At 53.5% G+C, this 22,492-nt stretch overlaps 2 protein-coding genes across 5 annotated transcripts; one reads left to right on the top strand and one right to left on the bottom strand.

Annotated features, from left to right (window-relative positions):
- The first annotated feature begins 1,038 nt into the window (after positions 1 to 1,038).
- On the top strand, positions 1,039 to 12,120 carry CREB3L3 (cAMP responsive element binding protein 3 like 3). 3 transcript variants are annotated; one of them, XM_061422631.1, is made up of 10 exons: positions 1,039 to 1,203; positions 1,714 to 1,842; positions 2,294 to 2,585; positions 3,431 to 3,543; positions 5,021 to 5,158; positions 6,210 to 6,316; positions 9,506 to 9,574; positions 10,731 to 10,815; positions 11,059 to 11,111; positions 11,297 to 12,120. In XM_061422631.1, the coding sequence occupies exons 1-10, from the start codon at positions 1,177 to 1,179 to the stop codon at positions 11,553 to 11,555; spliced, it is 1,272 nt and encodes a 423-aa protein (XP_061278615.1). In that variant the 5' UTR covers positions 1,039 to 1,176; the 3' UTR covers positions 11,556 to 12,120. The 3 variants fall into 3 exon arrangements, with proteins under 3 accessions (XP_061278615.1, XP_061278614.1, XP_061278613.1); XM_061422630.1 differs by having other exon boundaries at positions 1,041 to 1,203; positions 5,024 to 5,158; positions 11,015 to 11,111; XM_061422629.1 differs by having other exon boundaries at positions 1,042 to 1,203; positions 11,015 to 11,111.
- A 750-nt stretch (positions 12,121 to 12,870) lies between these two features.
- SIRT6 (sirtuin 6) lies at positions 12,871 to 21,120 on the bottom strand. 2 transcript variants are annotated; one of them, XM_061422633.1, is made up of 8 exons: positions 21,039 to 21,120; positions 17,232 to 17,359; positions 15,765 to 15,947; positions 15,396 to 15,455; positions 14,765 to 14,860; positions 14,607 to 14,687; positions 13,878 to 14,001; positions 12,871 to 13,792 (listed from the first exon to the last, which is right to left on the bottom strand). In XM_061422633.1, the coding sequence occupies exons 1-8, from the start codon at positions 21,102 to 21,104 to the stop codon at positions 13,451 to 13,453; spliced, it is 1,080 nt and encodes a 359-aa protein (XP_061278617.1). In that variant the 5' UTR covers positions 21,105 to 21,120; the 3' UTR covers positions 12,871 to 13,450. The 2 variants fall into 2 exon arrangements, with proteins under 2 accessions (XP_061278617.1, XP_061278618.1); XM_061422634.1 differs by lacking the exon at positions 17,232 to 17,359 and having other exon boundaries at positions 21,039 to 21,118.
- Between the last annotated feature and the right edge of the window lie 1,372 nt (positions 21,121 to 22,492).

The raw sequence follows: 22,492 nt of genomic DNA, 5'->3' as shown, positions 1-22,492 counted from the left end.
TTTTTAAAGCATTAAAAAAATAAAAATAAAGTCTTTGCCCGTCCTGTGTTGCTCTGTACATGAGTACATTCAGCTTCTTGGTAGCATTCACCCATTTGTCAGCTATTGGTGTGTTTATGCTTTTATGATCTAGCTTGTCCACTGCCCTAGGAGTTGCCAGATGAGTAAGAGTTGATGGAGTGCCTCCTGTGTGTGGGCATCTTTAAGACACTGGGGACCCTGCTGAGAGCAAAAGAGCCTCTATTGGCCCCCTGAAGGTGCTCACATGAAAGGGCAGAGGAGCAATGAGAGAAGAATATAGGTAAGTAAACAAGAAAATTTCCAGTAGTGAGGTCCATGAAAACAGTGATGTGATCAAGCGGTAAGGGGTGGGGGGCTCCTCCCTGGTTGTGTGTGTTGGGGGTGGATGGAATCCCAGAGGGGCTTCTCAGTTGTCTGTGCTGGGCTCCACAAATAGCAAACATTCAGGAATGTGTGAACACAGTGAGAGAGTTGGGTTGAGCAGATATGCCTTCCAGGCAGAGGGAACAGCCAGTGCAAAGGCCCTGAGGCAGGAATCAGTTTGGCTTGCAATAAATATCTGTTGAGAATAAGTGAACGCTAGAAGGTTCTAGAAGGGATTGATTGCTCTGGTTTGGCCGGAGAGACCTTGCCTGGGGGAAGGGGGCTTTGAGGGCTGCCAGCTGTGATGAAGGAAGGGAACTCCTGGCTGAAGGAAGGGCGCCCCCAAAAGTCTGGGCTATTCTTTTGGGTTCTGTTTTGTTCTGGGAGTGGACGGGACCCGGCCAAGGGCCCTGGGCTCTCTTGGAGCTGACATCCGGGGACTATGGAAGACACAGTCCCCGAAAGTAGGGGAAAGGTCATGGAGCCGCGGAACCCCAGACTTTGGCCTTTGCCCACTGCGACTGGAAAAGCACAAAACATGCGAGATAACGGTCTTCCCGCCCCTCCCCCTAGTCTGCCCCGCTGTCATTGGCCCTTAACTCTGTCCGTCCTGCCTGTTGCCCAATCAGCACCTTGGGGTGGGCTGGGAGAGCCCCGGGACTATTTCAGCATCTTTTGGGGAGTGGTGACAACCACAGAGAAGACGCAGCTGAGCCCGGGAGACTTGATGGCAGACTGAGCCTTCAGCTCGAGGCAGACGCAGGAGGTCTGGAGAAGGAGCTAGAGGGACTCATGGATGGGGACTTAGCTATTGGAAAGGTGAGACCTGCACGGGTCCCCAGGGGAGGGACGATTTATGCCAGGAACTCTCCCCAAGCTCCCAGAATTGGCAGGCACCTCACACCCCCTTGTACAGATGGGAAGACTGAGACCCGGAGGGAGAATACAATGACTAAGATTGTGTCTCTATTCCGGGCCGCTGCTGGACTTTATTCTGGGCTTCCCTGCCTTCCAGAAAAGGGTGTGTGTGTGTGGGGGGGATTCTTACAGGATGGGAATGCAAGAGGGGGCTAGCTTCATCTGCTGTCCATCCCCACGGGGCAGCTGTCTAGTGCTTTTTAAAGAAATTGGCTCCTAGGCCCAGGAGCCTCTGGGTTGGCCCCATAACAGAGATTTGGAGATTGAGGCTCCGCAGGCAGGAGGGGCAGGCCGACCTGGGGGCTACAGCTGGGACTGAAGCAGAGGGGAAGGTACCTCAGGTGGTGGCAGATGGGCAGTGGGCAGGAGAGGGGCTGCATGACCCTCACAGGTGTCCCCTCCTCGCCCCAGATGGCTTCCTCCACCAGTCCCATGGGCCCTATCGACAGCCTGGAACTCCTGGATCTACTGTTTGACCGGCAGGATGGCGTCCTGAGACACGTAGAGCTGGGAGAGGACTGGGGCCATGGGGAGGACCAGGTGATAACCCAATGCGTCGTCCCCACCCCCAGGTCAGAGCCGGGACTCCGCTCAGCTTTGTGCCTTTACCACACACACATGTGATTTTAGCAAAGCACGTTGTATAAACCCTTTCAGCGACCCTAAGGGCCAGATGACATCGCCTTCTTCTTAAAGGGGTGGAAAGCAAGGCCCAGACAGGAGTGGTAACTTGTCCTGGGTCACACAGTAGTTTGAAGCTGGCTCCAGACTTAAACTTGGGGCTTGTTCCTCGCTCGACAAGGTTTGATGTTGTTCCCGAGCTACACGATTGGGTTCAGGCTCCAGCCATGCCAATGGGCAACAAACATTAGCTCTTTCCATATTACAGAAAGGACACGTGAGGCCCAAAGAGGGTCAGCAGCTTGCCCAGAGACACAGCATTGCAAAGCATAGACCTCCTAATTCCCACCGGTGCCCTCTGTCCCAACAGGTCCTGCCAGGTGCGGACTCTGATGACTTCCTCAACTCCATCCTGGGTTCTGGAGATTCAGATTCCCCAACCTGGTCCCCCGCGGCCAGTGACAGTGGCATCTCAGAAGATCTGCCCTCTGACACCCAGGACACGCCTCCACACGGTGGGGTGCCTGCCACCCCTGCCGGCTGCCATAGTGTGGAGTCTGGCAAGGGGCCCTGCCCCTCCTACCATCCTGGCCCCACCTGCCCTGCCAGGCACCTCGGGCCAGTGGCCCCAAGGCTTGAGACTTCTGTTGCCATAGACCTGGGTGAGTCCTGTGTCAGCTGACTATCCTTGCCTTGTCTCAGGCACTGAACGCACAAATCCACCCTTTGAGATGGGCACTGGTGTGCTGTCATGGACCCATTTTCCGGATGGTTAAGAGATGAGTCAGAGCCACAGAGCTGGGATGCAGTCTGCCTCAAGCATTGTGCTGGCAACCTCATTTTTTATACCTTCCATGGCTGGTTCATAGGAGACTCAGTGAAAGTTCGTGAGATTGTGGGATCCCAGGCCTTGGGGTGCTCCTCCAGACCTGGGGAAAGGCCTGATGCAGAAGACTCCACCAAGAGGGCATCCTTTGTCTTTTGAGACCCGCAATGGCGTGGGAGTACTTATTAGTCCCATTGGAGACTTGACAAAACTGAGGCTCAGAGAGGTTTACTCCCTTACCCAAGGTCACGCAACTCCACCCAGATGGGATTAGAAGCAAGGGCCATCTGACTCGGAAGACTGTGCTCTCTAGAGCAGCTCACCTATGGGGTGCCAGGTAGCTGGTGGGAGGGAACTGCGGGTGAATCAGAACTGGTCCCTGCCCCCAGGAGGAGATAAGGCCAGGCCAGCTGCAGATCCAGCCCCTAATCCTGAGTGATAACAGCCACTCCCTCTTGGGCTGGCCGTGGGTTCCTAACAACGTCCTGATGAACTGGGGTCCCCGTCTTATGGCAGAGGGGAGACTGAGGCACCTGGTCTTGGAGTCCCAAGCCAGGCAACAAATGCCTAGCACATTAGGGTCGATGCTATAGCTTTGCTGGAGGAGGCAGGTAGGACCTGGGAGCTCGAGGCCCCTTGCCTGACCCCCACCCCTGTCTCCATCCTCATGTGCCCTGTTAGAAATGTGGAGCCCAAGCGTCTATGCTGAGGAGCAGACCGACCTGGCTGACTCGCCCTCACGCTACAACCTCACAGTCAAGGACCTCCTCCTCTCCAGCAGCAGTGGGGACCTGGTGAGCAGCCCCCACCTGCCCCCTGGAGCATCAGAGCTGGGAGGGGCACTGGGCTCATGGGGCCCCAATACACCCATTTTGAAGACTGGAAGACAGTCACAGACAGGAATTGGTATTGGTCCCAGGTCTTTTAATTCAAAGCAACCGTGAAAATTGAGGCTATTATCTGAATTTCACATATGATTAAATGGGCACAGAGAGGTTTAGTAATTTGCCTTAAATCACACAGCTGCTGCAGGCCCACTTCCTGAGCTGACCTATTGGGTCTATTGTGCCCTTTGTATGCTTACCTTGGGCTATCTTATCTTGCCCTGAGCTTCCGCTATGGGCAAACCAGGCCTGAGAACCCAGTTAGTACCCTGCTCCCTTTCACAGATGAGAAAACCAGTCCCGAGAGAGGTTAAGCCACAGACACAAAGTCACACAGCAAGCATGTGGCCAAGTCAGGATTTGATCTCCTGATGCCTAAAGTTGTCCTGACAACCTCTAAAAAAGACCAGAACATCCCTCTTGACTTGAGAGACCTGCAGTGAGCATCAGCTGTGTGCTCAGTCTATGGGGACCTCATGGTCAAGAGGGGACAATGACTGCTTAGGGAGAGAGGCTAGAAGGGCATTGCAGGTCCAGAAAAGCTTCCTGGAGGAGATAGAACTTCAGCAGGTCTTGAAGGATAGGAAAGACAAATGACTACTTTGGAAATGCTAACTGGATTTTGTAAAAATATCAAGTTTAATATTGTTTTGTGGAAGTGGGAGGCAATAAGGGAAGAAGGCCTCCCACTTCCACAAAACAATGATATTAATCTTCCCATATTGCAGATGAACACACTGAGGCTTGAGCCCTGAAGAGAAAATGGTTGGACTGATCAATGGCCTGGAATTCCAGGAACTGGAATTTTATTCGATAGATAGCAGGCTGCCCCAATCTCTACCTTTATTCCTGAGTCATGGTGTGACATTCCTAGAACTTGGCTGTCTGATGACACACTTCTTTCATTTTCAGTGTTTCTATTTCATGATTTAAATTTAGTTTGAAAATTTTTTGAATAGTCAAATGCATGCACACAGTCCAAGTTCCAAAGGTACAAACAGGTACACGGGGAGAACCACCTCTCACTCTCTTTTCCCAGAGGCTCACTTATCCTATACACCCTGTTTGTTGGATTTTCCTTTTCCTGTTGCAGACAAGAGCTGCAAGGAATGCTCAGAGCGCGGAGCAGTGCGTAGCCTGTAGTAGATGCTAAACACATAACTGTCAAATGACTATTTGTGAAACAAACAAAAAACCACACTTGTATCTGTAAGATGAATTCCTGGAAACGGAATGGCTGGGTCAGAGGGCTGTGGGCTGGTTGTTTGGTGCCCTAGTGCCAGTGTGGACCCTACAGCGACTGGATCAATTGTTTCTCCATGCCTTTTATTTCTCAGAGGTAGTCACTGTCTCTGCCCCCAAAACAGTTCTCCTGGTTTCCCCACAGCAGCAACATCACCTGGCAGCCCCCCACCTGTTGCGACCTGGGACTGGGCACTGCCAGGAGCTGGTGCTGACGGAGGATGAGAAGAAGCTACTAGCCAAAGAAGGCATCACTCTGCCCACTCAGCTGCCCCTTACCAAGGTGAGTCCATGGGACCCCTGGCTCTGGGCCTCACCCTACTTCCTGCAGCAACATGCCCACGAGTCTCACCTTTGTGTGCATGTGTGTGTGTGTGTGTGTGTGTGCGCACATTCAGTCATGTCCAACTCTTTGCGACCCTATGGATGGTAGCTCACCAGTTTCCTTTGTCCATGGCGTTCTTCAGGCAAGAATATTGGAGTGGGTTGCCACTGCATACTCCAGGGGATCTTCCCGACCCAGGGGTCGAACTCATGTCTCTTGCATTTCCTGCATTGGCAGGTGGATTCTTTACTTCTGTACCACCTGGGAAGCCTGAATCTCACCTTTATGTCTCCCTAACTGGTGGCTCAGATGGTAAAGAATCCGCCTGCAATGCTGGAGACCTAGGTTCGATCCCTGTGTTGGGAAGATCCCCTGAAGGAAGGCATGGCCATCCACTCCAGTATTCTTGCCTGGAGAATTCCCATGGACAGAGGAATCCGGTGGGCTACAGTTGGTGGGATCACAAAGAGTCGGACACGACTAGTGACTAAGCACAGCACACGTAACTAGAGTGTTAGGATGTGTCTGTCACCAGAACCAGAAAATTCATCGTCAGAGCCAACACAGTGGGGGCTTTCTAGCTGGCCGGGGCCTCCACTCAGCCTGTTCACTCAGTATCAATACCTGAGTTTGCCTTTTCCAGTTGAAAGACTTCTCTTAGTGATAACTGGCCTGGGAAAAGGCGCCAATCCCACACATGGCCAGATGGTGGCGCGACTGCACCAGTGCACAAAATCTAGTTGTTAATCATGGAACTGGGACTGGGAGCAGAAAGACCGTCAGGAAACCAGGACCATTCCCATCCCCCCGCCCCTCCCCACCCCCACAACCACTAGAGACTCTGAGGGAATTTGAGGACAGAAAATCTGGCCTTCAAGCCATGAAGGGTCTGCCCTCAAGTCCCTGAGTCTGGCTCCCTTGGGAGGATACTGGGGGTGAAACTGTGGGCTCTGGACAAGAGAGTGAACCCTTCAGACTAACTCAGTCTCCTCCCCATGTCACTCTGCAGTATGAGGAGCGAATGCTGAAAAAGATCCGCCGGAAAATCCGAAACAAACAGTCAGCTCAAGAAAGCCGGAAAAAGAAGAAGGAATACATTGATGGCCTGGAGACTCGGTGAGGCTGGGGACCCAGGACCCCACACTCGAGGTGAAGGGGGTGGGGACTGAGGCCTGAGAGAGGCATGCAGTGGAGCAAAGGTCACAATCTGTGCGCGGGCGCGCGCGCGTGTGTGTGTGTGTGTGTGTGTGTGTGTGTGCTGAGTCTCCTGCGTTGGCAAGTGGATTCTTTACCACTGTGCCACATGGGAGCGACTGTTTTGTCTGTGAATTACAAGGATGGAAAAATGCCTAGAGGTGGCACAGGGCTCAATTTTGAGGCCCCTAATCCCCTAGAACAGGGGTCCCCAATTCCTGGGCCATGGACTGGTATCAATCCATGGCCTGTCAGGAACCAGGCCGCACAGCAGGAGGTGAGCAGCAGGCAAGGGAGCAACGGTGTTTACAGCCGCTCCCCCCAACTCATATTACCGCCTTAGCCCCACCTCCTGTGAGATCAGCAGCAGCACTAGATTCTCCTGGAAGCACAGACCCTAACCCTAATTTCCAGAAAATAGAAATAAAGTGAAAATTAAGTGTAATGTGCTTGAATCATCCTAAGACTATCCCCTCCACACCCCGGATTCATGGAAGAACTGTCTTCCTTGAAACCAGTCCCAGGTGCCAAAAAGGTTGGGGACCACTGCCCTAGATGATGCTATGTCAAGAAGGGAGGTTATGTCCTGGCTCTTTGCCTGTAGGTGGGACATTTACTTCCCTTGTCTGAGCCTCTCTGGTCCTCAGAGCTGTCATGGCTTCCTTCCAGGGAGTAGAAGGAAGGAGGAACTTCCTCAACTTAAGAACTGTGCACTCTCAGTTCAGTTCAGTCGCTCAGTCGTGTCCGATTCTTTGTGACCCCACGGACTGCAGCACACCAGGCTTTCCTGTCCGTCACCAACTCCTGGAGCTTGCTCAAACTCATGTCCATTGAGTCGGTGATGCCATCCAACCATCTCATCCGTCATCCCCTTCTCCTCCTCCCGTCAATCTTTCCCAGCATCAGGGTCTTTTCCAATGAATCAGTTCTTCACATCAGGTGGCCAAAGTATTAGAATTTCAGCTTCAGGATCATTTTTCCAATGAATCTTCAGGACTGATTTCCTTTAGGATTGACTGGTTTGATCTCCTTGCAGTCCAGGGGATTCTCAAGAGTCTTCTCCAACACCACAGTTCAAAAGCATCGGTTCTTTGGCACTCAGCTTTCTTTATAGTCCAACTCTCACATCCATACATGACTACTGGAAAAACCATAGCTTTGACTAGATGGAGCCTTTGTTGGCAAAGTAATGTCTCTGATTTTTAATATGCTGTCTAGTTTGGTCATAGCTTTTCTTACAAGAAGCAAGCTTCTTTTAATTTCATGGCTGCAGTCACCATCTGTAGTGATTTTGGAGCCCCAGAAAATAAAGTCTGTCACTGTCTCCATTTTTTCTAATCCCTGTGCACTCTAAGCCCATCCAATCACCTCTCTAAAGTCATACAGGATACTGAGAGGCAGGGTCCTCATTGTTCTTTAATGTGGTGGTGTTGTTCAGTCGCTCAGTCATGTCTGACTCTTTGTGACCCCATGGTCTGTAGCACGCCAGGTTTCCCTGCCCTTCGCCTTCTCCTGGAGCTTGCTCAAACTCATGTCCATTTAGTCAGTGATGCCATCCAACCATCTCATCCCCCGTCATCCGCTTCTCTTCCCGCCCTCAATCTTTCCCAGCATCAGGGTAGGAAACATAAAAACTTAGTTCACTCACTTTTTAAACCAAAAGTGATTTTAGTAAATGTTACAGGTCTATCTGCGTTTTCTATTTCTTCCCTAGTCAATTTTGGGATGTGTTATTCTAAGACTCTGATGCTGGGAGGGATTGGGGGCAGGAGGAGAAGGGGATGACAGAGGATGAGATGGCTGGATGGCATCACTGACTCGATGGACGTGAGTCTGAGTGAACTCCGGGAGTTGGTGATGGACAGGGAGGCCTGGTGTGCTTCGATTCATGGGGTCGCAAAGAGTTGGACACGACTGAGTGACTGAACTGAACTGATTCTTCTGGAAAGTTGTCCATTTCAAATTTATCGACATAAGATAGTTCATAGTTCTCTCCCATTATTTTTTTAAGCTTTGAATCATCTGTAGCTGGGACCTTAGTAATAACTCATGTTGTGTATTTGCACCTTCGCTTGTTTTTTATCTTGAGCAATCTTGCCAGAACTTTGTTTTACTTATTGTTTTCAAAGAATGAATTTCTGACTTTTCCTCCCACTCAATTGTGTTTTTGTGTACTAGTTCCTTTATTTCTACTCTTAGCTTTATTGTGTCTTTCATTTTTTTTTTTAAGTGAGTTTATTCTGTTGTTCTTTTGCTGATTTTTAAATGTGTATGTTCAGCTGCAGGCTTCCCCGGTGGCTCAGACTGTAAAGAATCTGTCTGCAATGCAGGAGACCTGGGTTTGATCCCTGGGTGGGGAAGATCTCCTGGAGGAGGGCACGGCAACCCACTCCAGTATTCTTGCCTGGAGCACCCCCATGGACAGAGAAGCCTGGCGGGCTACAGTCCATGGGGTCACAAAGAGTTGGACACGATTGAGCGACTAGGCACTGCACATGTTCAGCTGCTTAAACTGTAATAAGGTTATGCGTTTTCTCCTCAGCACTTCTTTAGCTGCATCTCACACATCTTGATTTGGATGTTGTCATTACTTGGTTCCTAGGTCTTCCCTACTTTTCACTGTGGATTCTTCTTTATCCCATGAGTTATTTAGGAGGGCCTTTTAGTGGGGGAATTTATCCTCTTCCCTGGATACTAACATACCCTCATGCCATGATTTGAATGTTTTATTTTTTTATGTCGGCTGTGTGAGTCTTCATTGCTGTGCGTGGTCTTTCTCTAGTTGCAGGAAGCGGGGGCTACTCTCTGGTTGTGATGTGCAGGCTTCTCATTGCGATGGCTTCTCTTTCTTCTTTTTTTAAAATGTTTATTAGCTGTGTGAGTTTCTAGTTGTAGCCTGTGGGATCCAGTTCCTCGACCAGGGATCAAACTTGGGCCCCTTGCATTGGGAGCTTGTGAAGTCCTAGCCACTGGACCACCAGGGAACTCCTGAGGTGGCTTCTCTTGTGGCAGAGCTTGGGCTCTAGGTTCTTAGGTTTCATCAGTTGCAGCTCACGGATCTGCAGGGGTGACAGGCATATTCTGAATGTCACTGTGATGTTGCATTTGCAGGATGTCAGCTTGTACCGCCCAGAATCAGGAACTTCAGAGGAAGGTCTTGCATCTCGAAAAGCAGAACCTGTGAGTCTTGGTGTGACTGGGACTGAGGACAGGGGGAAGCTGACCCTGGAGTCTCTTGCAGGAGAGGTGGACAAGGGGGGACAGGCTGTGTGATAGCAGGGCAGAGCAGAAGGTGAGGATTCCACCCAGAGAGGGGGCAGGCTGCATAGAAGAGGGGATTTAGACTTGGGCCCTTGAAGGATGTATAAGAGTTCCATAGAGGGAAGGAAGGAAATGGTATATGAATGGCCAAAGGCTAGGAGTATGGTGTGTTGGAGAACTGCAGGTGATTCCATCTATGGGGTACATGTACTAATTCAGTTTTTATTAGCATCTACTCAGTGCCAGGCATAGTTCTGGGTACTGATACCTCAATAGTGAGCAAAACAGATACAGTCCCTCCACTTAAAAGACTCATACTCTAGTGAGAAACATACTCAAGACAAACAAAACTGTGTAAAAGATCATTCAAACAGTGATAGCCACTTGGAAGAAAAATAAACTAGGGGGAAGGGGCTGGGGGGGGGCGCTATTTTAGGCAGGGAAGTCAGATAAGCTGCCATTTGAGATGAGATCCAACAGATAAGAAAGAAGATAAGAAAGATAAGAAAGAAGCAGCTACAAAAAGACCTGTAGGGGGGGAACAGTGTCCTTGGTACAGAGGGCACAGCCAGTGCAAAGGTCCTAGGGCAGGAATACTTGTATGTAGGAGAAACAATAAGGGGACTGTGTGGCTGGAGCAGTGTGAGTGAGGGGCAGAGTCAGGGGAGAGGAGAGAGGGAGGCAGGTCATGCAGGGCCTTGTGGGCAACAATGAAGACTCAGGCTTTTACCCCAAGGGAGGTGGGAACCTGGAGGGCTGGGGGTTGAATCACATTTGAAAAGTATGGAGCGTGAACCCTAGAGGGGGCACGAGAGGCTTGAGGGGACCAGAGGTGGGGGCTGGTGTCCAGGTGAGTGATGATGGCAACCTGGATGGAGGAGGCTGGGTGTCAGAAAAGTGGGTGAGATGTTCAGTGGAGATTTATTGAGGGAGCTTCTGGGACTTTTAATTAGCAGTAGGGCCTTGAGGGGTGGATAGGATTCAGACCTCAGCCAGGCTGGGAGAGAACAGAAATGGACAAGGAGCCAGGTGAAGGCCATACAGGGCTCAGCCAAGGCTTCCCATTTCCACTAAGGTCTCTCTTGGAACAGCTGAAGAAACTCCAGGCCATTGTGGTCCAGTCTACCAGCAAATCGGCACAGACGGGCACTTGCATAGCAGTGAGTCCTGACCCCCAGCTCTGAGTGGGAGGGTGTCCTCAACCTTGGCAGAGGGGCCTGTGGGGGAGGAGAGCATGAGTAGGAGCAGAGCCCTGAGTGCCGGGTCAGCACGATCTAGTCTTCTGGGCCTCTGTTTTCCTGCTTAAGCATGCTCAGGGGTTGTGGAGGGATGGGGTGACCCTGCCCACATCTCCACCAGGTCCTGCTCTTCTCCTTCGCCCTCATCGTCCTCCCCTCCATCAGCCCTTTTGCCTCCAACAGAGCCGAGAGCCCCGGAGACTTCGCACCTGTGCGAGGTAGGTGGACTCGGATTTGCTCTTCCTTCAAAACCCCTCTGGGGCACATTCTGCTTGGCTCCCCAGTCCCCACTGGGGGAGGGGAAGGTGCCCCTTTGCAAGTGCTCCCTGGGGCTGGGGGCTAAGGAAAGAAGGGAACCGGCCCTCAGGCCATCCCTCATGACCCTCCCCCACCCCTTGCTCAGTTTTCTCCAGAACTCTACACAACGACGCGGCATCCCGGGTGGCTCCCGACACTGCACCAGGCTCCGAGGCCCCCGGACCCGGGCCCAACACTGGTGCACTTCAGGAAAGGTCTCCAGGCAGCCCTCCGGGGGAATGGGAATCCCAGGACACACGTGCTCTGGACAACTCGACAGAGGATCTGGACAACTCAACTCTGGTCCAGGGCAACTCTGTGAAGGAACTGGACCAGGCCACCCTACTGGACTGTGCCCCACCTGAGCCAGCAGTCAGCCCGGGCCACGTGGGGCTGGAGGCAGCAGGGGGGGAGCTGTGAACACCATGGGTCCCTGCCCCCTTCTCCACCCTGGCCCCTCTGCTCAGGGGTGCTTCAATAGGTGCTGTAGTGGACAGGGACAGGCATGGGGATCCAAGGTGAGAGAGAGAACCTGGAGAAGGTATTAGGATGGAGATGCACAGATACACAGCTACAGACCCAGGGATCCAGGTACACACTGAAACTGATTCTCAGACACAGACCATAAGGCCACAAAGTCTGAGAAATCTACATGCAGACCCAGGTGCGGAAGGAAACAGGGACACACGCACAGACTGATCCCTGACCTGGACAGATCGATACACACCAGGCCTCAAAAACTACCCCCGCCCCCCGACCCTGGGGACTCCTCCCTGCCCCCTCGCACACACGGAGGAGAAAGCAGCCAAGTCTGCAGGGACCCCGGCCCCAGAGCACGGGGTGAGCCCTAAACTTCGGCGCTGCCATGACCCACAAACTTTTCCTTTTTTTAAACTGCCATGATCCTTAATAAAGTATCTTGGCAGAACACGGCTGGCGTGGAGGTGGAGTATGGTGGGGGCTAATTAGTCTGGGGCTCCCCAACCCACAGAAGGAAGGACTGGGCCAGCCGAAGATAGAGGAGTGACGTGGGGGAGTCCCTGGACTCCGAGGCTGGAGCGGGGACGAGAGGCGCCAGGGTTGTCTTCAGGACCTTGGAGAGCGGCGGCTGATGGAGGGCAGGGTGCGCCAGGAGCGCGAGGTTCTGACGGCTCTGGCCCCGCCCCGGCCCAGACCCTTCAAGGGAGTCCGAGGAAGGCCTGGGGCAGCTGCTTTCCTGGGGGACTAGGCTGCCCACCCGGCTTGTCTTATGGATGAGGAGACTGAACCGTCGGGAATGAAGGGACTAGCCCAAGGTCACAGCTGGGGAGCATGGACCCCAGCTGCACCCACGCTCTTCCTTTAAAGAGTCAAACTCGGATCCCTGCCGGCTTTGTGCAGGTGTGGGGATGTGGGGTCGGGTGGGGGAATTTGCAATCGCGATTAGAAGATGTGGCCTCTCTCCTGGAGAGGCTCAAAGCCTAGTAGCATAGGGCACGGATTAAAGAATCACAGAAATAATATTTACAAATGGAGGACTCAAGGAATGTCAACAGCTGGTAAGGCCTTCCTTTACCGCCAGAGCTGGACTGTATGAATGTCCCAGCACACACACACACCAGGAGCCGCAGGCACCACACAGTCCTACCCCCAGGGATTGGACCCTGGGCAAGGTTGTGGATGGTAAACACAGACTCAAGATGCAAGAAATTCTGCTTTTATTGCATTGAAGGCTTTTCTGGAAGCCTGGAGGAAGTCAGGTGGACCCACTTGTCTCCCTCCAGCCACAAAGGCAGTGTGAGCCTCTGTTGTCTGTCCTGCCATGAAGTTTGGCTCCTAAATGGTGGCTGTGTGTCCCCTCCCTCCTAGAGGGGCTGTGAAGGCTGTGTGGGGATAGGCAGAGGTTGGGGAGTGTGAGGGGCCAGGGGGCAGACAGGCTTGATTCCTGTTTAGGCTGGAAATCAGGGAGGGCCTGGTCACGCCTCCCAAGAACACCCTGAGTCAGGGGCTGCAGACTGGGGGTGGAGCAGGTGTGGGGTTGTCAGCTCCAAGTTCAGGATCTGGGGCAGGGATGCTCCTTGCCAAGCCCCCTCCATAGGCCCCAAGTTAAAGGGAGGTCCAGTGGACGGCAAGTCTGCCCCCGGGCCTGGAGCCCAGCTCTCAGCACCCTGAGGTCTCCCCCAAAGGACAGAAATGAGTAACAAAATGAGACCGGTAAGAAAAAAGAAAAAGAACCCACGATTTCTATTTTAAAAAACCCCGCCCTCCCTGGGGCCCCTGGTCAGCTAGGAACCACCTCGGTTTTCACTCTTTTGGGAGGCCTGTGAGGGGAAGGGCTGTCCGGCCGTTCCCTTTTGGGGCTGGTGGGTCCAGAACCATTGTGCTGGGCGCAGGGCTCAGCTGTGGGTTCCTGCTTGGGGTTGGCAGGCACTGGGCTGTTGAGCTGGGGGGAGGCCTCCTCCTTGGGCTCCAGCTTGGGGGCAGGTGGGCGTGGCAGGGGCGGCAGTGCCCTCTCCACCATGTGGGGGCCGTCCCAGGCCGGGATCTCCAGGCCCAGGTGTTTCATGAGCCGCGTCATGACCTCATCAACATAACCGTGGATTCGCAGGTCTGCGTGGCGGTCCTGTGGAGGCGGGGACCAGTCAGGTGGAGGGGGAAGGCTTGAGGTGGGGTCCAGGGGTGATATCGGGGTAGGCTCCCACACGTACGTGCTTGGTGGGCTGAAGGTTGACGATGACCAGGCGACCTCCACGTCGCTTGGTGGCGAGGGGAAGGTTCCCGCTGGGCCGGATTTGCAGGGAGGTGCCCAGTGTGATGGACAGGTCTGCATTCCTGGGGCCAGGAGGCAGGATTAGTCTAAGCCCCTTGGCAAGGGTCTCTGCAGCGCTCTTCCTGCCCCATGAGGCAGGGGCGTGTGGTGGCCAGCACATATACTCCCTGACCCTTGCTCAAACACCATGGCTTCACTGCTCTGCCAACACAACGGGGCCAGTCCTGGGAGACCTGCTCACACAGCACCCACCTCTGCTGGGGGCCCAGCCATGGCCTGCCTCTGATGCTTCCCTTCTTCTGGGCCACCCCCCAACCCTGTCGGCAGAAGTGGAGCTGCTGGTGGGGAGCAGGCCATCTATACTTGGACTCCTGGGTTCTGATCCTGGCTCAGTCACTTCTGGGCTGGGCAGCATGGATGGAGGAGTCCAGTTGCTCCAGCCTCAGTTTCCTCCTCTGTGAAATGGGCCTGAGCAGCACCCACCCTGGGGTGTGGTAAGGATGGTATGTGAGGGCTGAGTACAAGAGCTATTACGAGCAAAGTGAGACCCAGACAGGGTGCTGATCACTCCTCTCTGGAATCCTTTCCTGAGGTCCCTCGGGGCTGGAGCTGGCTGTGTTTCTGCCCCTCCCCCACCCACCCCACCCAGGACCCACTGGGGTCAGACCTGCTGGCTTCGTCGGCCAAGGTGAGGTCCCGGTCAGGCAGGGAATCCTCCCAATCCAGGATGGTATCTCTCAGCTCCCCCCTGTAGCGAGAGCAGGGGAGTCAGCAGGAGACTGGCGGCCCTCCCTGGGGTCCAGGGCATGGGGAGGGGTCACTCACCTGCAGGCCCGCAGCCCCCTGGACTTGGCCACGGTGCAGAGCCGGCCCGTGGGTTTCAGGCCCATGCTGCCCACCACGGTGTCCCGGACATACTGCCTGTGCCAAGGAGGAAAGGGTCGGCTCACTGCTGGTTCCCAGGCAGCCACCCTGCAGCCTACCTGGGCAGCTCCTGCTTTTTACACAGAGCTGTTTTCCTAGGAAAGTGCGGGAGCATAAGACCAGAATCTAAACATGAGGTGACAGCTGGCAAACCCAGCAGGGGTTGGGGATGGGGAAGCAGAGGGGGCCTTCCATGAAAAAGCTGGCCTGGGGACTTCCCTGGTAGGTTAGTGTTTAAGACTCTGTGGAGGGAACACGGTTTTGCCAACACCTTGATGTTGGACTTGTAGCTTCCAGACCCATAAGATTATGAATTTCTGTTGTTTTTAAGTTACTCAGGTTTGTGGTTGTTTTGGCAGCTGCAGGAAATGAACACACCTCCCAGGAGGAAGATACACTCCCAGATCCCACCTTGGGAGGGTCACAACCCCTGACTCTAGACGCAGCAGGCTTAGCTCACCAGGACCTTTTGGGGAGCCTGACCTGGGTCATCCATGCCTTGTGTCCCGCCCCCTCCCACAGTGGCACTCACATCTTACACTTGACACATTCTTCTATAAACATGTTTCCGTGGAGCTCTGCCAGCTTGTCTCTGTGGGAGGAGAAGGAAGAGGCTCAGTGGAGAAGCAGGATCCCCAGATCCCCAGCCAGCCAAGATCCAGAGGGCTCAGGGCTGGAATCCTCCCAGGACCAGGAAGAGGGGATCCCGCCCAGCTCTCCAGGTGCTACTGAGAGACCCGACAGCTGAGCGCCAACCCTCCCTGGCTGCCTCGCTGAACTGCCCCAGGGGCCTGGAGAGGGACGGGCTGCATCAATGTCCATTTTCTAGATAAGGAAACTGAGGCTCAGGGAGAGGGGTGGCCTGCTCAAGGCAGGGCAGGGGGCTGGACACTGGGGGCACCTGGGGAAGCCGGAGCGCACGTGCAGTCCGTCCACGTTCTGGCTGACCAGGAAGTGCAGGAGGCCCACACGCTCCAGCTGGACCAGCGCCATGTGGGTCTTTGTGGGCTGGGCGTTCTCGAAGGTGGTGTCGAACGTGGGGGCCAGGCCCCGCTCCTCCATCGTCCAGACGCCATGGGGGCCCCTGCGGCAGCAGGTGGAAGAGACAGAGAGAATTTAGAGACCAAGGAGAGAGAGAACAGAAAAAGAGAGAAACAGGCAGAGAAAAAGTCAGAGAGATTGATATAGACAAAGGAGGTGAGGTAGGAAACAGGGAGAACATGGTACATAACAGGAGATATTAATTATTCAACTCGCCCAGCACTTACTACTGCTGCACTTGGCATGGCCCTGCACTGGGGGATACTGGGGCCCTAGTGCACCCAGGCCCTGCCCTCAGGGAGTCCATGGCCCTGCACTGGGTGATGCCGGGGCCCTAGTGCACCCAGGCCCTGCCCTCAAGGAGGTCTCCATCTTGTGAGGGAGAGATACAGGTGGATACAGACCCTCTGGCCCTCTGGGGGCCAGGGCAGAGGGAGCAACCCAGGGCTGGGCTGGTCCAGTGGAAGTGGTGAGGGCTCTTTGTGGGACTCGGGGAAGGCTTCCTGGAGGAGGTGGAGCTGTCTCTGAACAGAGAGGAAAGGGCAGGGCTGTTTAGACTGTCTGGGGGCTGCAGGGGCTGAGGTTGGAGAGCTGAACCAAGGCTAGGTTGGGAAAGGCTTTGATTTCCAGCCTGAAGTGCTTGGAACTCTGAGTGTGGCAATGGGGAGGGATGGCAGGTTATGGAAGGGGGATGAGATTCACACCTTAGAGTTCTAACACTCCTCCAGACGAGGAATCTGCTCTTCTGCTATGAGAGTCTATCCTGGGGGCCCGAGAAGCCTCAGAAAGGGAATACAAGTGCAACAGGCCTGCCCATCTGGGTGGGGTTGCAAACTTCACACCTACAGGGGCCACTTGGAGGCCACAATTTTGAGACTCCTGCTTTTCAGCAATGAGACCCTTGTCTAACACAGGCTGCCCAAAGTAGAGGGAAGTTAGACATTATCTGGTCTCATACCCTCACTTGCAGTTTAGGAAACAGGTTTGGATGGTTTCTATGGTAATAATAGAACCCAATATTTAGCCATGCACAGTGGGCCTAGACAAAAGACTTATGTTTCCCAGCACCACTTACAACTAGGTACAGTCACATGACCCAGTTCTCACCAATGAAAGGCAATGTTGGGTGTGATATAAAAGGACTTGCTTTGAAGGAAGGGTCTTACACATCCCCAACACCCTAGGGGACTGACGGGTCACCCTAGACTCAGTGGGAGGGAGGGCAGCAGGATGGGCTTTGATGCCTGTTCATCTGGCGAGCTCACAGGGAAGGCTGTGGCAGCCTGGCAGGCCCTGCCTCAACTTCCCGCCCGCCCTGCCCACCGACCTGAAGTCGGGGATGCCTGAGGCAGTGCTGATGCCTGCGCCTGTGTGGAACACCACACTGGAGGACTGCCAGATGAGCTGTGCCAGCTCCCACACCTTCTGCTCCAACTCCTCGGGGGGGTCGAAGACCTGTTGGGTGAGGGAGAGCAGCAGGGAGTGAAACAGAAGGGAGTCGGGCAGGTGCTGCGTCTCTTTAGTCGTGTCCGACTCTGTGGGACCCCATGGACTGCAGCCTGCCAGGCTCCTCTGTTCATAAACTCTCCAGACAAGAACACTGGAGGGGGCTGCCATTTCCTACAAGGATGACAGAGCCACAGTGAGGCAGGAAGTACATGCCCACCCCCCCCCACCCCCACCCCCCTCCGCCGCCACCTTAACGATTAATCGATTGGAGACTCATTCCCAGTGCTCCAAAGAAACTCTGAGGTGAGAACAGCAAGACAATTAAGGTAGGACACTGGGCCCTGCCCAGATCACATATTTCTCATTCTCAAAGTCAAGAGACCTCGCTGATCACATGTGGGCAGAAAGGCTCCTTGGAGGTCAAAGGTGAATGATGCCAAAGGATAATCGACCCATGGGCCTTCAGAGTAGAATCCATCTTGGCTAAGAGATGCACGTGCACACATGGGAGGAGCCTGAGATATACCAAACATGGACTCTGAACCAGGCAAATCAAAATGACTGGCCAAAGGAAATCCAGAAGAAATGCCCCATAAAAGTGATTTAAACTGCCACAAGAGCACAACTCAGGGACTCTCCCTGAGTCTGCCTGTGTGTCTATCCTTAGGTATTGTACTCTTTTTCTTCCTAATAAATACTCTACTTGCTTCCTCACTACTTTCTGTCTTTGTGGAAACTCTTTTCTGCAAAGCTGAAGGGCCAGGACCCTTGTCACTGACCACTAGTCTAGTGGTTAGGATCCGGTATTTTCACCACCTTGGCCCAGGCTCAATTTCTGGCTGGGAACTCAAGCCTCGCTTCAGTTCCCAGTTTTAGGCCGGTTTTAGGCCCAGGCCACTTGAGATCAATAAAATGTGACAAAAACTGATTAGAAGCAACTAGGTCCAAGATGGCGGAAGACGAGCCTTCCAGTAGACCTTGAGCCTCATTACATGCTCATTGTAATACACCAGCATGATAAATGGCACGACAGTTCAGAAGGCGAAAACATGGGTGGTGGCCCAATTCCTGGAATTCCCCACCCCTTCCCTGAAATAATTGGAATAATCCTCCCACTCACTAGCCTATGAAATTATCCAGCCCCTAAAAACTAACCACACCATATTTCAGAACCTCTCACCTGCTGAGATGGCCCACACCCTGTGTGTGGAGTGTTTCTCCCAAGGCTGTTCTCACCTTTTGAGACAGACTGCATTCTGTCTGTGCAGAGTGTTTCTCTCTAAATAAATCCACTTCTTACCTATCACTTTGGGGCTTCCCAAGTGGCACTAGTGGTAAAGAACCCATCTGCCAATGCAGGAGACCTAAGAGACACGGGTTCAATCCCTGGGTTGGGAAGATCCCCTGAAGAAGAAAATGGCAATCAACTCTAGTATTCTTGCCTGGAGAATCCCATGGACAGAGGAGCCTGGCAGGCTATGGCCCACAGGGTCACAAAGGGTCAGAAACAACTGAAGCGACTTAACATGCATGCATGCACATATCTCTGTCTCGCACTAAATTCTTTCTGCAGTGAGAAATAAAGAAACTGAGCTTCATTAAGTCCTAAGACAAGGGTGTGATCTCAACTGAACCATGGGTTCAAATCCCACTCCAAGTTCATGGTTTCAGGAGAAGTTACAACATGTCCCACAGTGGGCAAGCCCACAAGCCACAGACTGCCTTGCCCAGGAGGAGGGGAATGGGTGGGAAAAGGCAGCTTGTTATCACATCCTTTCTCTGCCCACAGCCCTCCAGGGCTCCCACCTCTCTCGATGGAAAAACCCAAGTCCCCACCAAGTCCCACAAGGCCCTGCAGTACCTGCCCCATTCCTGCTCTCCCCTCCTCCCTCTCTCCCCTTCATTCACTCCACACAGGCCTCCTTTATGTTCCTCCAACACACTAGGCACAGTTCAGCCTCAGGGCTTTGCAGAGGCAAAGCCCTCCACCTGGAATGTCCTTTGCCCAGACACCTACATGACTTCCCTTGCACTTCCTCTCCATCTTGGCTCAAAAGCTATCTCATTTGCACACTCATGTTCACAGTAGCATTATTCACAGGAGCTAAATATGGGAGCAACCCCAGTGTCAATTAACAGATGAATGGATACTAACAAATGTGGTCTACACGTACAATCAAACCAGTCAATCCTAAAGGAACTCAACCCTTAATATTCATTGGAAGGACTGATACTGAAGCTGAAGCTCCAATACTTGGCCACCTGATGTGAAGAGCCAACTCATTAGAAAAGACCCTGATGCTGGGAAAGACTGAAGGCAGGAGGAGAAGGGGATGACAAAGGACGAGATGGTTGGATGGCATCACCAACTCAATGGCCATGAGTTTGAGCAAACTCCAAGAGATAGTGAAGGACAGGGAAGGCTGGCGTGCTGCAGTCCATGGGGTCCCAAAGAGTTGGACATGACTGAGTGACTGAAGAACAGCAACACATACAATGGAATATTATTCAGCCTTAAGAAGGAAGAAAATTTGGACACATTATTCAATACACATGAAACCTGAGGACATCACACGCTCAGTGAAATCAGACAGACACAAAAACACAAATATTGTGTGATTTCACTTATGTGAGGTCCCAAGAGGAGTCAGATACAAAGAGAAAGTAGATGGTGGGCCTGGGGCTGGGAGAGGAGATGGAGAGTCACTGTTTAATGGGGACAGAGTTTTAGTTCGGGAAGAGGAGAAAGTTCTGTAAATGGATGGTGATGACGGTTGCATAACATTAAATGTATTTCATACTGCTGAGTTATCTTAGTGGTGGCTATTACCAGCCACCTAGTTTGCAATGCAGCCGCCAGCTCTCATCATCCGCTTTACCTTTCTGCCTAGCGCTGACCACTATCTGACTGACTCCTTACATTTATTTGCTGCTCATCTGTCTCCCAGCTGGAACGAGGGGGCTTGGCCTGTCTGGTTCCCCATGTGGTCCCAGGGTGAACGTAGGTACTTAATAAATGTTTGTGGGATAAAGTGAAAAAACTGGCAAGAGAGAAGAGTGGGGCTTCACACCATCTGAGAGCTCGTGAATGACTGACTCAGAAGGAACGGACCAACCTTTGTGGGAGGGGGCAAGCTTCTCTCCAGTTTACAGGAGGGAAAGAGACCCAGAACGAAGGGATCCCGCCAAGGTCTCAGTGCATGGCGGGGACTTCTCTCAACGAGGTTGGAGGGCTCTGATTTCCATCCTCCAGGTTCCTCTTCAACTAAAAATCCTCACCAGCCTCAGAATAGTGTCAGGTCCTCAACTTGGCACGTGAGGCCCATCCTGCCCCAATTATGGAAACCTCTCTGCCCAAATCTGCCCTCCAAGTTTGTTTATTGCCACCTCCCGCCTTTGCCCCGGTGCCTTCCTCCTGGAACTACAAGCCTTGTTCCCCCATCAGAACTTCAGGACTTCTCGAAGTGGGTCCTATCCTCCGTCCCCTGCCGGACCGACCCGGAGCTGGGCGTGGTCGCATCCCCAGGCGCACTGGGTCGTCACTTCCCGCCCCCTCCTCACTGGGAAGTCCCTCCCATTGTCTAGCCTCAGTGTCTCCTGATATTCCCACAATGCTCCACTGCCAGCCGGTCCCGCCCAGCCCACGGCCTTGACGGCTGCCGTCGGGACCCCCAGCCGTGCTCACCTCGGGTAGACCGCACTTGCCCTTGTCCGCATACGGCGAAAGCCCCGCCGCGTAATTCACCGACATCCTCACTGCACCAACGGGAACAATAAAGTTTAACTTGTTGCGGCCGCTTCCGCCGGAAATAGGGTGGGACGAGGAAGAAGGAGGAGCCGTGTTCTCATATTTCGCACCCGGCCGCTCCTCGCAAGGCGCATGCGCCATGCACTGTCGCCGCAGTCGCCATATTAACTGCTGGCAATGGCCTGGCGGGTTCTTATACGCTGGTCATGTGGGGTGGGGGCCTGGGAAAGGGTTGTTCAATGACCCGGGCTGGATACTAGGGGACTGCCCACGTGAAAGTTCTCCAGTCACCTGTAAAATGAAGGGCGCAAGCGATCGGTTCCCTCTTTCCCCTTTTGAAAACGAGTAAACTGACGCCCACTTACCTCCCTGCGTCCCCCAATCCCAGGACAGAGCCTGAGAGAGGAAACCCAAACTCTTGCTTCCAATCCAAGGTTCTTCCCCCTGCATATTTCAGAAGTTTATAAATATACAAATTCAGGGTTGCTGTGCATGTGTGCTGGAGTCAGGAGGCAATTTGGACCCTCACTAGGGAGGCTCACGGATGCCGTTCTAAGTTACCTGAACGTTATCCATGTGTGTGATAATCACTCAGCAAGACAAGTCCTGACCGCACCTAGAGGCTGGAGAAACTGCTTATGTCCTTGTTATGGAGGCTTGAGGACTTATTCAGGAAATGTATTGAGCACCTACTGTGTGTTGGCGAGACGCTGGAGACCACAGGCAGCCCCCTGTGATGGGGCAATGGTGACTTGGTGTGACTGGCTTGTAATGAGGGCCCTGGACAATGAAGGGGCTCAAAGGAGGCGCCTGACCCAGCCTGGGGGCAACCAGGAAGGCTTCCTGGAGAAGGGATGTTGCAGCAACTATCTGAACAGTGAGTACCAGTGAGAATCAGCCAGTTGGAGGTGACAGGAGGTACAGAAAGAAGGCTCCTGGCAGAGGAACTGCAAGTACAAAGGCTGAGAGGAGAGAAAGAAGGTGGCTCATTCCAGAAACTGAAATAAGTCCAGCGATGTTAGGGAAGAACCTCCGTGTCTTCCCGCCAGAGCCCCTTGGCCAACAGACAGCCCGGCTGCCACCCTGTCTCCTCCCTCTGCTCATCCTCGGGCCCCCTGGGGCAGCTGCTTGCTCAGAGCTGATCAGGTGTCAGGGCTGAGTGCTGGGAGCTGCGGGTGCAAGCTGGTGGCCCGGCTGGGAGCAAGTAACCAGAGCCGGCAGTGGACACGGTGGCCTAGTGCTGGCGGCACTGGAACTGCAGGAGGTAGGAGGGAAGGAGGTGAGGGAGGCCCAGGATGGAGGCTCCCCTAAGGGCCTCAGGCTCCTTGCCCCCCAAGCCCTGCAGGTGGGAGAAAGGAAAGGCCAGTGTGTCCCAGCCATGCTAAGGCACC

The sequence above is a fragment of the Bos javanicus genome, chromosome 7, assembly GCF_032452875.1.
Source record: "Bos javanicus breed banteng chromosome 7, ARS-OSU_banteng_1.0, whole genome shotgun sequence".
Lineage (NCBI taxonomy): Eukaryota > Metazoa > Chordata > Mammalia > Artiodactyla > Bovidae > Bos > Bos javanicus.
Note: the sequence above shows the minus strand (reverse complement) of the source record. Positions and strands in the feature narration are given on the sequence as shown.